This window comes from Cornus florida, unplaced genomic scaffold (genome assembly GCF_030987335.1).
Source record: "Cornus florida cultivar Cherokee Brave unplaced genomic scaffold, ASM3098733v1 CherokeeBrave_3.0.0_Hap2_Chr08, whole genome shotgun sequence".
NCBI lineage: Eukaryota > Viridiplantae > Streptophyta > Magnoliopsida > Cornales > Cornaceae > Cornus > Cornus florida.
Genome location: NW_026775578.1, coordinates 46,136,576 through 46,153,373, shown reverse-complemented (window position 1 = coordinate 46,153,373; position 16,798 = coordinate 46,136,576). Strand labels below are relative to the sequence as shown.

Sequence of the window (16,798 nt, the reverse complement as noted above, 5' to 3'; positions counted from 1 at the left end):
ACATCTGGGTTTCCTTTGTTTTTCTTCCAAGGTTGATGTCCTTGAAATCTGCCCCGATCATTGGACTTGGTACCACTGCTGCTTCCTTTCTCCACTGTCTGGTAGTCTCGGTTAGCCCGCTTATCTCCCTTGGACTTCCGGTAATCACTCCTCATCTGGCAGTGCTGTAAAGCGGCATTAACCACCTGGATATAAGTAGTATATGCAGGACTCCCTATGATCACCACTTTAATCGGCCATATCAACCCCTTCACAAAGCGGTCTCTCTTCTTTTCTTCCGTATTGACCTCCTCTGGTATAAATAATGACAAATTAATGAAATTCTGTTCATACTCAGCCACAGTCATATCCTCCTGTTGCAGATCCAGAAATTCAGTCTTCATCGCTGATCTTACTGACATAGGAAAATACTTGTCATCAAAGCGAGTCTGAAATTCAGCATAAGTCAATCTGGTCCTCTCTTCGACAGTAGTAATAGACTCCCACCACTGTAATGCATTGCCTATCAGCATAAACGTAGCTAGCATCTGTTTCTGCACTTCGGTACAGATTACCATCCGAAGATGACGCTCGCTCTCTTGTTTCCACTGATATGCTAACAAGACATCTGTGGACCCCGCAAACGATGGTGGATTCCCTCTGATAAACGAGTGACGAGTTTTGTCCCATGACATTGGCTGTGCCACTGGTTCAGGAACAGGTACTATCGGAGGAGGTTGCTGGTTTCGTAGAGTAGATGCTACTCCTGCTGCTACAGCTCGTGCAATGATATCAGCAACTTGAGGGGAAAATTCCTGATTCTCATTTTGAGTTGGGGAAATACTGCGATGCTGGTTCGCATTCCTTATCCCACGCCGAGACATCCTTCTTTTGAATTCAGAAAAATCTAACGTTAGTACATTATAATGGACCGACTAAAAGAATACAAAGAACCCTAATACTTAGGCGCTAATTATCAGAATACACAACGCGGAAGTATAGTAATCAAAGATCCCTAAGACACTCGAACCTGGAATGCTCTGATACCAACTGTAACACCCCCAACATTTTTCACGCATAAGTTGATCAGGCTTATACACGAAAAACGAGGGATATCAAAAACAATTGGCAATATACAAGCATGGAATACAAAATGATGATAATAAAAGAATTTAGACAGGAAAGGAACACTAAATAATACAACATCCATCCATCCTTTATTTAATACAGTACTCCATTACAACTTGGAAATCCTATGTCAAGGATCCCTAACTATAACCCTAAGAGTTCAACGTCAAAAGTAAATAAAAACTGAAACTAAAGTAATACATAAAACTTCTACCCTGAACTGGATCGTAAGAGTAGATGAGTTCGGATGGTGGTCCCTCACTGCTAACCTCAATCTTGGAACGGGTACTGACCGTATCCTGAAATAACAACAATGGTGGGTCAACCCCACGAGCAAGTCCTCTCTACTATGACCCAAATCAGAGAATCAAATAAATTAATCATTATGAATCGAACGAGTACTATATCTGTATACATCCTAAAGGAGCTATCCAATGTATAACATGACCTCAACCAGAATAGACAGTGATCACTTAGACTCACACTAGGTGGTTAAGTGTCGCCTTTTCCTACCCGAAAAATCAGCTATTATACATGGTGCACGGTACTGACGACACAGACTACAACGAACTACACAGTGATAACACCTCTCAAAGTACTGATGAATATACTAAGCATATAAATTACGCAACACATGCCAATAATATTACTAAATATACTGAGCATGTCAGTTAGGCAACACATGCCAATAATATTAAACCACATACCCCGACAGCCACACATCTGTCTATAGCAACGAATGCATAAGGTATAAATGAGTCGAAACTTATTAGCCAGTTCACGGGGTTCTATAGGGCAACACATCCATATAATTTAAAATGCGACATAATTAAAATAGTCCATTTATTCTCTGAAATGCACACAGCATAATAATCATGGTTTATATATGCTTAACAGTATAAACATCCCATAATATAAAATAGATAATTTATATGACTAAAACCATGGCATTATTTAATTTCAAAGCAATGATTAATACCATTTAATAAAATAATAACACCATCTATATTTAACAATGTCGTTAAATAAATCACATTAATATCCATACTGTAAACGAGCCAATAAATGCTTAGAAAAGACTAATCGGCCATAAGAATAATTAACGGGTATTAAAATAATAATTTCGTGGCCCGTTAAACCCGTAAATACCAACCCAGTACCTAAAAATCCAAGTTTAAGGTTCTGGAATTTACAAAACAGGCCCTAGGGGTATTCTGGTAATTTCCAGCAGCTGACAGGGCCCTTCACGCGCCGCCCTAAGCTCCCCCACGCGCAGCCCTATGTTTTCCACTCTCTCACGCGCGCGCACGCGCCTCAATGCGCGTCTGGCATCAGCCACGCGCGCGCACGCCCTCCCACGCGCGCACCATGGCTTCCTGCAGACGTGTCACTTCCTGGTTGGTTGGCTGCATCCGGACTCTGTACTCGCGTCACACCGGATCAATCTTAATGAGCCTAATTAATCCTACGGCCATTGATTCGTGCGCACCATCATATTCCGCGCTATGCCGTATTAATCTAAGGATCCACAACCCATCTAACGGCTGCTGATCCATGCGCATGCTTGTTACAATACGCCACAACACACCAGATAACTCCGGTCACCTTCCTCACTGCCGGTGGCCGGAAACCTCGCCGGAGGCTCGCCGGAAATTGCAGAAAAGCCCCGGAAAAATCTAGAAATTTTTAGAAAAATCCCTAAAGCCTTATTTAATTATTTTCAGCCATTATTAATTTCATAGGATATTAAATAAATATATACCGTCCTATATAATTAAAATTTCATTAATTGAATAAACTAAAATTAATAATTTATTAACCTCCTAACCTGGTCTCTTTGCATAAAAATAAACTAAGCAATTAATTTATTAATTCAAAGGGGAAAAGTAGATAATAACTTGCCTTTTTGGATTTAAAATAAATCCGCCGGTTACGCGTAGTCGGGTAAATTTCTCCTATACCGGTCCAAGCTCCTTTCTTTCTCTCTCTTCATTTCCACACTTTTACAATGGCTCACTAAAAGTTATAACTTTTTCTAACTCCCTTCCATTCCTTCTAAGGTAGGCTAGCTAATTTATATACAATTTATATAATATAAATATTACAAATATCTAATTTTGCATTTAACTAATCACATTCCCAACCATATGGCTTCAAGTCTTACCCATAAACATTAATGAAATCCTATCATAATCTCTAATTTCATCATGACTTATGATTTAATACTATTATTATTATTACTATTATATTATTATTATTATTATTATTATTATTATTATTATTAATAAACTATTATAATTATTATTATTATTATATTATTATTATTACTCTTATTATTATTATTATATTATTATTATTATTATTATTATTACATAAGAATACATTATATCATCATAATACTTTATAACACAAATATAATACTTTAATTAACTAATAATGCTTAATTAAACATAATCAACAAATAAAATTATTAATAATAATACATGCACCATTAAATGAACTCAATATAAGAATGGTAAATTCAAATAAACTAAACTCTTTAATAAAATACAGGGTATTACAACTTAATTAGTAAAGAATTGTATATGGAATAAATTGGAGGACAAGTAAGGCGAGTCCTACCATAATTCCACTACCTTTTTGTATATAAATAGAGACTTAGTCCTCCAATAAAGATCATCGAGCAATATACGCTTTTCTCTGAGTAATTCTTGTTGCTTATTAATTTATCTTGAATGAGTTGTATTATTTCTTTTAATTTCTTTTATAGAGAGAAAATTTATACCTACAATAGGTAACAGGATAATAAAATTGAAGTAGGTTATTGCAAACAACTTGTAAATAGGTTATTGCAAAAAAAATTTAAGGCTTTTATAGCCACTTATAATATAGTTATATATGAAAAAATATTGATAATATTTGAATTATTAAAATGTACTTTCTATACATTTTTGTAAATAAATTATAAAATTTAATGACTATTTATATAAATTTATCATTTCATAAAATGTGACATTGAGTTCAAGTTTGGACAAAAAAAGTTACAATGTTGACTCTCATGTAGTTTAGTAATGAGAACTATTATAGGCCAAAAATAAATAAATAAATATATATATAGATGACTATTCACCTACTCACTGATGTGCAAGGAATTTATACACGAATTAAATCATCACCGTTGGATATAAAAACATAAACTACCTTTTTAACTGCCAAATTGAATCTAATGGTTAATACTTCAGGTGTGCATGCATTTTCTTGCACACCAGGGAGTAAGAGAACAATTCTGTATATATATATATATATATATATATTTGTGTGTTTAAATTTCACCATATCTATTAAAAATATGATGACTATTTATATAGAAATAAATTTATAAATATACTTAAAATTTAAAAAAAAAAAAAAAAAAAAAAAAAAACAAATTAAAAACAATGATAAGCAAACATGTTTTTTGTTTCTGTTTTATTTTTTTTGGTAACTGACCAAACATGTTTTGCTTTCAAAATTCTTGAAACGCCTACCAAACATGTTTTGCATATTTCTGTTTCCGACATTTTCAGAGCAAAACATCGTTTTCAAAAGTGCTCAATTTTTTTTTTCCAAAGCACTCATACAGTAAAAATACTGTTTCTGTTTTAGCCAAAAATAAAACGCCTAAAACAAAGCGAATGCCAAAACGGGCCCTTATTTATTTATTTTTCTATGTTTTTGGCAATCAAACAACAAAGAAAAGTTTATTTGTTTCCTCTGCTCCTTTAGGGGTCTTGAAAATCAAAATCCGTTATATAAAGAAACAACTTATCACAATTTCCATTAATAAACAAACAAAAATAAATTATAAATAATAATATAAAACATTAAAAATCCCAAAACCTCTCACAGTCCATTAATCTCAAAAATTAAAATGAACCAAGTTTGAACTGGGCTGGGCTGTGTATCACCCCTTGTGGGTTAGATATTTTTGTAATCACTTAGCTGGTTCATTAGTGGGCTTGTCCAGTGTGGCCAACAGCTTAGTGGTTGAGCCCAAGAACTCTATGTAAATATTACTTAGACAATCAATCTTAAGTCCCCAAACAAACGTCTTGAAGCCTTGTGGTTGGGTTGCTCCAGAGAGTCCGATTTTAATCTTTCACACCATTAAATTTAATCTAACATTCTTGCTACGGATAAAAATAATCTTTAACTCCCAAAAAAAAAAAAAATAAATAAATAAAAAATAATGTAAATTCCACTTGCCTCTCTATGCTTGTCAAGAATGAAGTTGGACGGTCGACAATCCTCGGAGAAATTATTTGCTCAAAAACAAACAAAAATTAATATCAAAACACTTCTGACTCCAATGTCCTCATCTTGAATGCTGTCATGCAAAGGCGGGATCCAGGTAGGTGAAGGTGGGCTGAAATATATATATATATATATATATATATATATAGTAATAGTAGCTCACCCCAAATTAGCCCAAAATTAGTTCACCCCATTCAAAAATACTGCCATGCCAAAAATGTCATTGGAGTATTTACTTTTGATTCCCAAGACCATAAAAAACACAAATCTCTCAATTTAAAGCACTCTTCTTTCTACAATATACCCTTTCACCAGTTTATTTATTTAGTTATTTATTTATTTATTATTATTGACTTCTGTATCCCAATTTGATACTTTACGTCCTCATGTTCTACTTTAGTAAAACATAACTATTGTAACAACCACAAATTATTGCATATGATGTTATTATGATTATAATTATAATTTTTGAGCGTGTTCTCAAATAAATAAATAAACCCATAGAATTAGAGGATTGTTGTCCCATAACTCATAGCTCATTGACCTGCTATACTTAATTGAACTATGTCACTCAAAAAAGCTATTCAAGAGAGATAATTATAAATTTAAAAAATGAACAAATAAATACTATGGGAATATCATACAATTCTGGAGTGTCTGCCATCCAGTCTCCATTTTGAAAAATGTAAGCTTTAATTCTCTCAAAATTTCAACAAAGTTGTACATTAGCCATTTCCCCATTTTTTTTTTTTTTAAACAAGCTTTAGATTAGATAGCACTAATTTTGAGAACATTCAACCAAACACTTCCATTTTCTGTTCAAAGAATTGTTGTTCTTGTACATCTGAAAAGCTAAAGTAAACTTCAGATAATGGATTAGAAAGTGTGTATAAAGTTAGCACTTAGTGTTTCCAATAACTTGACCTCAGTTTTGGAGGGATCAGAGACATTAAGGTTAGACAAAATGCTCAGTTGGGTATTCATGTTCATATCCATTGTAATCATAATACAATCTCTCTCCCTTTGGTATATCTCTATTTGCAATCAGCAAAACTCGACACTCCCCATCGACGTCAAATCTCACACATTTTAAGTTCTGCTTCTTCTTCCCGTCCCTGCATCATAAGAAAGGATCTATAACCAAATTGAACCATAAATAATTCTCGGGTTTTCATATTCAAAAACAAAGTACTGAGGCATGATTAGCTGTTAAGTATTCAATGACCATCAAAAAGAATGCATAGTTCATGAGAGAAAACAAGGTCTTCAAGGAAGGATGAAACTTACAGTGTGTGATTATTGATGCCATTAATGAAACGAGCAATGTTACTACGCTTGTCAGGGCAAATGACAAGGCTTTTTGAAGGATTAGCGGCAGAAATGAGTGTCATCATGCTGTCTCCATCATCATTTTCACGATTCTTCAAGTAATCAACATCTCCAACATATTCTGTGATTATTGTTAAGTCCTTTATGAATCTATCTGCCTCTACAGTGAAGCTGTTACAATCAGATAAGCACACCAAATTAAAATTAGACGGAAAACTAAAGCTAAAAGAATATCATCCTTTGAGGGGAGAAGCAATCCTAAAATATTCTACCTACCCTTCTAGAGGGTCAAATACAACCATAAGCGGTGGCCATTCTCCTCTCTCCATCATGTTCTTGCACAAATTTAAGGTTTCTGCATCTTCTTTTGGTAAAACCTGAAATGCAATATTCTTGACATCTTAGTAAAATAGTACTATCAACTAACGCATTATAAATGTTACAAAAGAATTTAGCAGATTAAAAGTGGAATTGTCCACGACTTAATTTCAATTACAGATTGAACATTAGTCCTATATAATACACTATTTCTTAGTGCACTGAGTGTGAAGTTTTGTTGATATGTGCAGGCTGCCAAAATGCTAAGCCTAATTCATATGCAACAATAGGCCATTAGACAAAGAAAACTTCAACAGTCCCAATTAAATTCAAATGTTTCCCATATCTAAAAGTCTAGCAACTAAGCACTTTTCTTGCTTGGTTCAGTTTTCTGGAAACAATTCTCAAAAGTTGAAAAGACAGAACTATAAAAGAAAGTTATTTGAAAACAGAAAACACTGAAACCAAACAAGCCCTAAAAGTCTCACTTAAGTGTGTAACTCAACTCAACAAAGTCTTATCCAACTATACATAATTGACATGAAACCTATTTATCAATTCCACTGTATGTAAGACCATAGTATTAGTTAAATGCACTTGCTATCATATCTTTCCTTACTTTCTCAGCAATTTGTTTGCTAAGTAAATCAACATCGCGCATTTGTAAAGACTTCCACACCAATTTTATTGAGTTTTATGTGACACATACACAACATATTGTGTTATTTCTCATTTACCTGCATTCCACCATGCTCCAGTGCTGCACAATTTGCTGACCTCGGGGCCATGCCCGGCCTGAACGTGAGCTCATTACTGAACTCTGCCTGGGTTGCCATCAATGCCGTGGCCAATGATGCCATTTGTTCTAATCTTCTTGTAGGATCCTCACTTGGATTGAAAGGTAACAACTTCCTCCTCTTCTTTGACACCAATAAGCTACTTGTTCGCTTTCGCCTCTTTCGATTATCTAATAAATAAAAACATAAAAATACCCATAATAAATTATAACCCTATCAAGAAATAATTTGGGGACAAAAGGGTTAACCATTAACACCCAAATGCCCTTTACCTTGACTAAGCTTCTGGATTGATTCCGAAGACCTTTGAATGCGAAAGAAATCGACGATTTTGGTTTGAACCATAGGAAAATCTGAAGATTAGAAACATGTTTTCTTGTGAGATTGATACAACCAAACCCAAAAATTAGGTAATAAGATTCATTAATCATAACATACCCACAATTAATTAATGACATATATACAAAGAGCAAGACAGGTATAGATGAAATGAATTGATTTAGCCTCCGATTTCTATGAAATTTTGTAGAAGGATAAAATTGAAAAATGCATGTATCATGACATAAATCAATGAAATGTGAAAAATTAGAAGAAAATCATTAACCTACCTTTGAGTTTTGATAAATCAAGAAATGTGAAAATTTTAGAAAAGACCCATGAACCTAATTTCTATAAATCAATGGGATGTGAAAAATTTAAAGAAACCCATAAACCTAATTTTGATAAATCAATGAAATGTGAAAAATTAGAAGAAACCCCATTAACCTAATTTCGATAAATCAATTAAATGTGGAAAATTGGAAGAGACCCATGAACATACTTTTGAGTTTGTGGTGGTTGGAGCAAGAGGAGCAGAACCAAGAGCCTTTGGGGACGGAAACGAGGATGGGTCTGATGCAGAATAGATGAAACCCTCGGTCACATTTGTCGCACAACAGAAGCTCGTCGGCGAAGTCGCCGGACCCGCATCTCTCGCAGCAGGTGTCAGTGTAATCTCGCTTTGATCTGGAGGTGGTGCTCGTCAGTGGAGTTTCGGAGGAGAGAGGCTTTGGAGCTTGAGTTCTGCGTCTGTGTACCACTGTTGTAGAAACCATTGCGTTAGAGTGTGTGTGTGTGTGTGTGAGTGAGAAAGAAAGAGAGTTCTTGTTGTGTGAGTATACGAATACGGATGTGTGTATGTTGTGTCTATGGGGATGATGGTAAATAAGATTTGCCGAAATTAACGAGCGAAGGAGGGAGGCTTTCGCGCGTTTATTTGGTTAATTTGGTTTCGCGGGAAATGAATTTTTGGCGCCAAAGCGTGTTGTTGTGTCACGTGTCTCAGCTTCGTGCGTAATCGGCGGATCTATCCACTCCTCCAGGCCCATTAGTGATTATAGAATTGGGCTTCACTGGTACTAGACTCAACCTATAACCTTCTACTTGAAGTGAACACAGTTTTATTTATTCTAAGCCAAAAAAATTACCTAAATCGATCCAGATTGTATATAAATAGTTTGGCGCGAGGCTCCGCCCACCTGGGGCACGTGCCACCTTGCCCCCCTACTATAATATATATATATATTAAATTTATATTTTTTTTCGTGTATATATAAAAAAATTCATATATTGCCCCTCTAAAATTTTTATTTTCTAAAATTATCTCTTAAATGTTTATTTCTTTCCTCTTTTACTTTTTAATTTAATTTAATTTTCTTAAAACAGTTATTATTATTATTATTATTATTTTTAATCAAACTCTAATTATTTTTCCCATTCAAATTTCTTTCATTTTTTATTTTTATTTTTTTCAACTACTTATCTTTTTGCAATGATTTTTTCTTCTTTGCCCTTGATTTGAATAATCTATATTTGTAATTACGTTTATTGAGTTTTTGGATTTTTATTTTTATTTTTCCACTGTGCCCCCTTTGGATTTAATTTCTAGCTCCGCCCTGATTGAGCCTGAAATATAATGCGTTTGATATAAGGAAACAACCACTTTATACGTAGATAAAATAGTTTACATCTAATCCTACCCAGAAGCCCAAATTCTGCAATGACATTAAGACTCGTGCATTAGACTAGCTCTTTAAAATGTACATGTAAGAATTTATCACGATTGAAAAACAGCAAAATAGAAACAAAAAGAAAATACATGCACCATTGTTATCAAATACTATTTGAATCCTCTTTGATAGTATTCTACCATTTGACAAATATCAAGCCCAACACTGGGCCCAAGCAACAGATGGCCTAAAACTATAAATTTGCCAATTTTGGTACTGGAGGGCGCAGTACACTGCACTTTCATAATGGAACCCGAAGATCAAAAACCACTCACTATTTACTTGGTCTCCTCCACGGACTCGCCCGAGTTCACTCACCTGAGTTGGGCACTGAGTCGTTCCTCGGTCATCGCACTGGACGCCGAGTGGAAGCCCATCCGAGGCCGCAACTCCACCTTCCCTTCCGTCTCGCTCCTCCAAATCGCTTGCCGACTCGCCGGCGACGATTCGACTCACCAGCAGGACGAGTCGCTTGTGTTTCTACTCGACCTGTTAGCGATTCATCTACCTTCAGTCTACGAGCTGTTGAGGGACGTGTTTGTCTCGCCTAATATACTGAAACTAGGGTTTCGATTCAAGCAAGATCTTGTGTATTTGTCTTCTACTTTCTGCTCTCAAGGCTGCGATCCTGGCTTCGATCGGGTGAGTCGTTATTTGTTTGGTTTCTTAGGAAAAAAAAAAAAAAAAAAAAAAAATCTGGGATTTGTAATCTTAAACTTCATTTTATAGGAGCCCTTAAAACTATATATATATATTACAAATCCCAAACAAATCCCAGATTTTTTTTTTTGGACCTGAATTATTGTTATTTTTTTGGTAGGTATTGTACATGAACTGTGTTAGTTACATTAATGATAATATTTCATTGCAAGTTTACACATATTTGAATAGAAATTGACATGTTCATACATTTTATACTTTAAACTGTATCAATGTGGTTTTGATAATGGATGGAATTTAATTCTTCATCAATCATGAAGAAGCTTTATTTGTCCATTTGACTGAGAGAAGGATATCAATGTTGTTCATTACAAGACCCACCTGAAACTTTATGGATAAAGTGTAATCTTTCATTTTACTGCATTCAGCAAGTGTGGTTTATCTTGTTATTGTTGTTGATTTTTAAAGCGTGGAGAGAAATGAATGTAAATTTGCTTACTGGCGTGCTGAAATTGTTAAAAAAAAAAAAAAAAAAAAAAAAAAAAAACAAAAACAAAAAAACAAAAAAGCAAAAAAGAAAAAAAAACACAAAAAATTAAAAACAGAAGCTAACACGACACATTAGATAATGGAAACTAAGACACTAACAGGGTTTGGATTTTGTCATATGGAAGGATAGAAATTGAGAGGGTAAAAGAGACATTTTTTTCTCCATTTCCTTTCAAGATGTTCTTATCATGCATTGAAAGGATGGTTTTCTAAGGCAGCCTTTTGTGATGGTAGGAGGCTCCAAAATGAAAAAGGGGTTCGAGCCTCCACACCATTAGATCAAACCACTGTAAAGTGAGCTTAATTGCTAGTACTCAAGTATCAAACAGAGTTACTTATATAAACTTATGAAACTCTTTTTTTTTTTCTCCCCCTAGTTAAAAGGTGACTCGTTTAACATAGCAGTGAGTGAATTAACCTTTATGCTTTGAGTAATAAACACCTCATTTCTAAATTAAGTGCTTTTACTTTTTACATTTCCTAGTTTTGACCTATTTAATGTTGTGTGATTGTCCATGTAATACATAACATGTATTATGTACTCTTCTAAATGAGTGAAGTACTATCTATATGACACATGACATCTGGATATGGTTAATGGCTATGAGCCCAATATGTCTGATTGGATATCCACCTGGCAAGCAATTGTCCAAGTTTGCTATGTAATTGTTCAGAAAACTCTATTATCATGTTCCCTTCATTACATTATTATTTCTAAATGAGTGGTGTGTCAATATTGATTATTATGTCACATGGAAAACCATTATCATAGAGAAAAATAAATAAATAATAAATAAATAAATAAATAAAACTAAAAACTAAAAAATTATCAAATTTTAGTCATGTTCTTGTGTCCTTATGTTTGGAGATCTGATAAACCAATTCTTAGACATACACACAACCAACATATGTTCCCAAGTCAAAGTAAGGTAAACTACACATCCATTTGATCAATTTCATATGAAGATATTCTTGGAGAGCTACATATTTGTTGTCATATAAGTTTAATAGTTATTTATGATAGAATTTATATATAAAGCAATCAAATTATATAATGGACATACAATTGTACTAAATCTTTGGAGTTGAATGTCAATAAAGAATCTGTAACTATTTGAAGCTGTTGCAATTTGAGGCTTTGTTGAGTTGGTTTTTTCTTCCCCGATGGGTAAAATAACTTATTCATGAAATGTAATCAGGGTTAAATCAACAGTGAACTTGTAATAAATGAAGCTCACCATGTCGCAATACTTGTTCATTATTCAATTTATGCCCCTTTAAATGAGATACCCAGCAACAGAAACAAAGTATGGACATCGGATACCGTGGGTAAAATTTATAAACCATAAATACCGTGGGAAAAATTTGTTGAGCTGTAGTTGTAATTACATGAATCTGGTTTATTGAACCAATTATTTATCTTGATTTATTTAATGTATCCATCTGTAAGCTGGATTACTGTTGGAGATATATTGTACTTATTTCAGCAATAACATCATAGTTTATTTTTGCTGAAAAATGGTATATAGGTGGAACCCTTTTTAGACATTACAAGCATATACAATTTTCTACAACAGAAACCACCGGGAAGAAAGATACCAAAGGAAACAAAGAGCTTGGCAACTATTTGTGAGGAAGTGTTGGGCATTTTTCTTTCAAAGGTTCAGTTCATTAACACCCATATATTGTGTTTCCGAAGAGTTTAACCTGAGTTTGAGTCTATCTTTTGGAGACATGTTTCTTGGATTCTGGTTGTTTTACTGAGACTAAATTGTAGTTTTAAAAATACCCTGTTATAAAAAATTTAACATAATTATATATTCTTTTAGGATCTTCAATGTAGTGATTGGTCACTTCGTCCTCTTACAGAAGATCAAAAAACATATGCAGCAGCAGATGCACAATGTTTGCTTGAAATATTTAATGTCTTCCAGGTCAAAGTTATAAAAGAAGGTTTGTGATGCTTAACATTTTAAACTGTTTAAACTTATTTGAATTTGGGCATTGGCTAAGGTTTCGAGTCTGGATTTGGCATTAGCACCTCTTAGTGAGTCGTACCATTAAGAGGATTGAGCAGAATTGCAATGGCTGGCTTAAGAATTTGTTTAGTCTTACATTCATATCAAGTATTTTTGATTAGTCGTCATCCCTTGAACCACCTGCATTTTATTGTGGCGCCCTTGTAATATGATGGAAAAATATTCCCACCTTACAATCCTTGTAATTTTCACTTGCACAATTTAATTTCCAAATAATTATGAGCAGTCCAAATTTATGTTGTTCCCCTATAAATATTGCCCTGCATTGGGGGTATGATGCCAAGAAAGCTAACAAATCAAGTAAATTGTCAAACATAGAACCAATAGCTCAGTGCAGACCATGCTTGACCTTGAAATTCCATCTTTTTTTTTTCCCTCTGTTTGGTTTTTATTTTTTTATTTTTTTTCCTGTCTTGTCTAGTTCTATTATAGTGTTCCAGTTGAGCATTTAAATTTTCTTGGATTGTTCATTTCAGGGAAATCTTTTCACAACAACAGTAAACTCCATTTCTCTAATTTGGATCATGGGTTGAAAGAGATTTTTGAGAAGCCTAGTAGTTGTAACCAAATTTTGAGAACCAAATTTGGTGATGCTTTGGAGATAGTCCGAGCTACTACTACTTCTGAATTTTCCCTAAGAATTCCAATTGTGGATGGAGTTGTTTCCAGGGTGTCATGCATGTATACCATACCCATGGATGATTCTCTCTTTCAGATCATTAGGAAATATGGTGATAAAATTATACTAAAGGATTCTGACAGAAAGCCTAAAACATCCAAAAAGAAAGGGAAAAGACAATCATCTGTGGGGTTGATATGCAAAGAAAAGCGATTGGAGAATGTTGACGATTGGCAAGGGCCCCCACCATGGGATTTGTCATTGGGTGGTGATGGATGCCCAAAGTTTTTATGCGATGTGATGGTAAGTGGTGGCATTTGATGTGATCATATGTTATCGTATTTATGAATACACTACTTTCTTTGAAATTATCAGTTTAGGTTTTTGGGAAGGCTGGTTCTCATATCAATGTCTTATGATAAAATATTTTCTCTATCTATGTGATCGTTAATGAATAGTAGGACTTAAAAGATTGTGTTCTATTATTAGTGCTAGGCTCATGAAATATCCACTCAGGTTGAAGGCTTGGCAAAACATTTACGATGTGTTGGACTCAATGCTGCAGTTCCAAATGTAAAAAAGCCTCAAACAAGGTGTGGTTCTTCTTATTAATTTCAATGAATTATTATTTTGTTAATGTGATTAAAATAAGTTAAAATCATGTAAATTTAAAGTATATTTTCTACTAGAACTGTAACTTCGTCCTTTATTTGTTTTCATTGTGATTAGGGATTTAATCGACCAAGCACAGAAAGAGAAGAGGGTGCTCCTCACACGAGATGCCAAGCTTCTGAGACATGAATATCTGATAAAAAATCAAATATATAGGGTGAAGAGTCTTCTAAAAAATGAACAGCTACTTGAGGTATGCATTCAATATTTATTGGTACACATCTGACATGCAACTGTTGCCTAATCCCCCCACCCTCATGTCCCCAACACGCACCCCCCACATACACCAAGAAAGATGAAAGGGAAAAATTGTAGGTCATCATTAAATTAAGGAATTACATGATCCTGCAAGTAATTTATTGCATAGAAGATTTCTGTGGTTGGGGCAATTAATATAAATCTTCCGTCCAACATTTGCATATATGCTTCCTACATATGGTGGATTTAACAGTTTATACTTTTCAAAGTCTTTGGTAAATTAATTATTGTTTGTTCAAAATATACCTTTCCATCTTGTCGATCAAAGTGATCCAATATTGTGGTAGCTGAAAATTTAGGAATTCTTGCAGGTAATTGAAACTTTCCAACTGAAAATTTGTGAGGATCAGCTAATGTCGAGGTGCACGAAATGCAATGGGAGATTCATTCAAAAACCACTAACAACTGATGAGGCTGTTGAAGCAGCAAAGGGATTCCAAGTGATTCCCAACTGTTTATTTGACAAGAATTTAGAGTTTTGGCAGTGCATGGACTGCAACCAACTTTACTGGGAGGTACCATATTAAAAATCAATATCTTCATGACGTTTTGTTAACTTATTTCTAAATTAAGATCATTACTTTTATGCCATCGCACTCTATACATATTCTTGAGGAGCTGAGGACTGTGGACCTGTGGCCATACGAACCTAGGCATTTCAGGCATAAAATTGCAGAAGATCCCATATAAATTTCTCTCTTACGGAGTTGTTATGTTAGAAGGGATTTTCTGGTGTTTTACATGTTGGAGAATGACAAGTTTGCCACGTGTAACCACCTAATTAAAGGTATGTATATGACCAAATAGATTTACTGGCCTGTGATTTTGGAGTAGAGGTCCAAGGGGCATTAATGGTGTTTACAAGCTTCAAGAAGAGATGGGTAGTGTAACTGTGAAATTTTGTTTGATGGCGTAAAATTAAAATATAAGTGAATAGCAGCATTGATGCTAAAGGCATTAGGGCCCGTGACTTGATGTTTGTTAAGCTGACTTCATAATGATATGCTGTCCATAGAGTAAAAAGTGTACAAATATGAATGTTTGTGTATGCAAGAACTTTGTGGTACTTTCTGACATGATTCTATGTGCCCTAATTTCCTTGAAAACGGCCATGCTTTGTTCTTCGCCAGAAGAGCTGTAGTCCCCGCATCTTTCACTTGTCATGGCTTCCATCATTTGCAATGGAGAAATCATACTGTTGGATTGTGACGATTGTCTACCTTAGTTATGGGGTTGTACCGACTTGTGTCAGCGGTTATCCTAAATTCTTGGGAGTATACAATCTGATTAGAACACTATCATCCAATCCTCTCCTTGATGGTCTATTTCCTGCTTTATTATTGGATGGGTATAATCTTCCATCACATGATGGGATGAGGTAGTGCCTACAGTTGGACATCTCATATACGGACTACACGAGCCCTCCATAGTTGCCTGCATGGTCGCCTTCTGGATATATCGGTTGAAACCAACCTGCAACATGTATCATAGTATTCAATATACCGCATGTAATTTAAATACTGTAGTATATGCTAAGCCGAATTAGTCCTCACTTATTTAGTTTTATTCTATTATTCAGTTAGATTATGTGTAAGATAGGAATCACTCCTAACTCGTATTTTCTGCAAAATATTGTTACAGGGAACCCAATATCACAATGCAGTGCAAAAATTCATCGATGTATGTAAGCTGAAGGAGTGAGTTGAAGGCCAAAATGATTTATGGTAGTAGTCAAGCAGCATCATGCTTCTTATGGGAAGTTTTACCCTTTTCAACTTCGGTTTTTATACTGCATTTGTTTCTTTTGAAGAATTATTTTCAGTTTATTTACCATAGTGGCTCATCTGCAACAAGTGAAGGGCAAGCCACCCTTTTTTATTGTTTTTTGACAATGATGTATATTCGATATTATCAATGGTGTTCAACATCCTTTGCTGTTGAAATCATATTTCGGACTCGTCTGTCTATAAAGATAACTGAGGGTAGAATTATTCTCTGTGCTTCTTGTTTAGGTTGTAAGTTGAAAAACAAATTGTCCATGTAGCTGAATCACTGATGTTGGGTACCTATCCTGGAGGCTGTTTTATCCATGGCAATGTTGTTTTGGTT

The 16,798-nt window shown here is 34.5% G+C and overlaps 2 protein-coding genes across 2 annotated transcripts; one reads left to right on the top strand and one right to left on the bottom strand.

Annotated features, from left to right (window-relative positions):
* Positions 1-6,251: 6,251 nt before the first annotated feature.
* Positions 6,252-9,023, bottom strand: LOC132268629 (histone-lysine N-methyltransferase ATXR6). The gene is made up of 6 exons (XM_059769453.1): positions 8,665-9,023; positions 8,117-8,197; positions 7,785-8,014; positions 7,006-7,106; positions 6,688-6,900; positions 6,252-6,515 (listed from the first exon to the last, which is right to left on the bottom strand). Exons 1-6 carry the CDS (start codon positions 8,936-8,938, stop codon positions 6,356-6,358), a joined length of 1,059 nt encoding a protein of 352 aa, XP_059625436.1. The 5' UTR covers positions 8,939-9,023; the 3' UTR covers positions 6,252-6,355.
* A 1,082-nt stretch (positions 9,024-10,105) lies between these two features.
* On the top strand, positions 10,106-16,700 carry LOC132271583 (uncharacterized). The gene is made up of 8 exons (XM_059773016.1): positions 10,106-10,534; positions 12,631-12,762; positions 12,931-13,054; positions 13,617-14,062; positions 14,276-14,352; positions 14,489-14,624; positions 15,001-15,204; positions 16,331-16,700. The coding sequence occupies exons 1-8, from the start codon at positions 10,139-10,141 to the stop codon at positions 16,388-16,390; spliced, it is 1,575 nt and encodes a 524-aa protein (XP_059628999.1). The 5' UTR covers positions 10,106-10,138; the 3' UTR covers positions 16,391-16,700.
* The last annotated feature ends 98 nt before the right edge of the window (positions 16,701-16,798 follow it).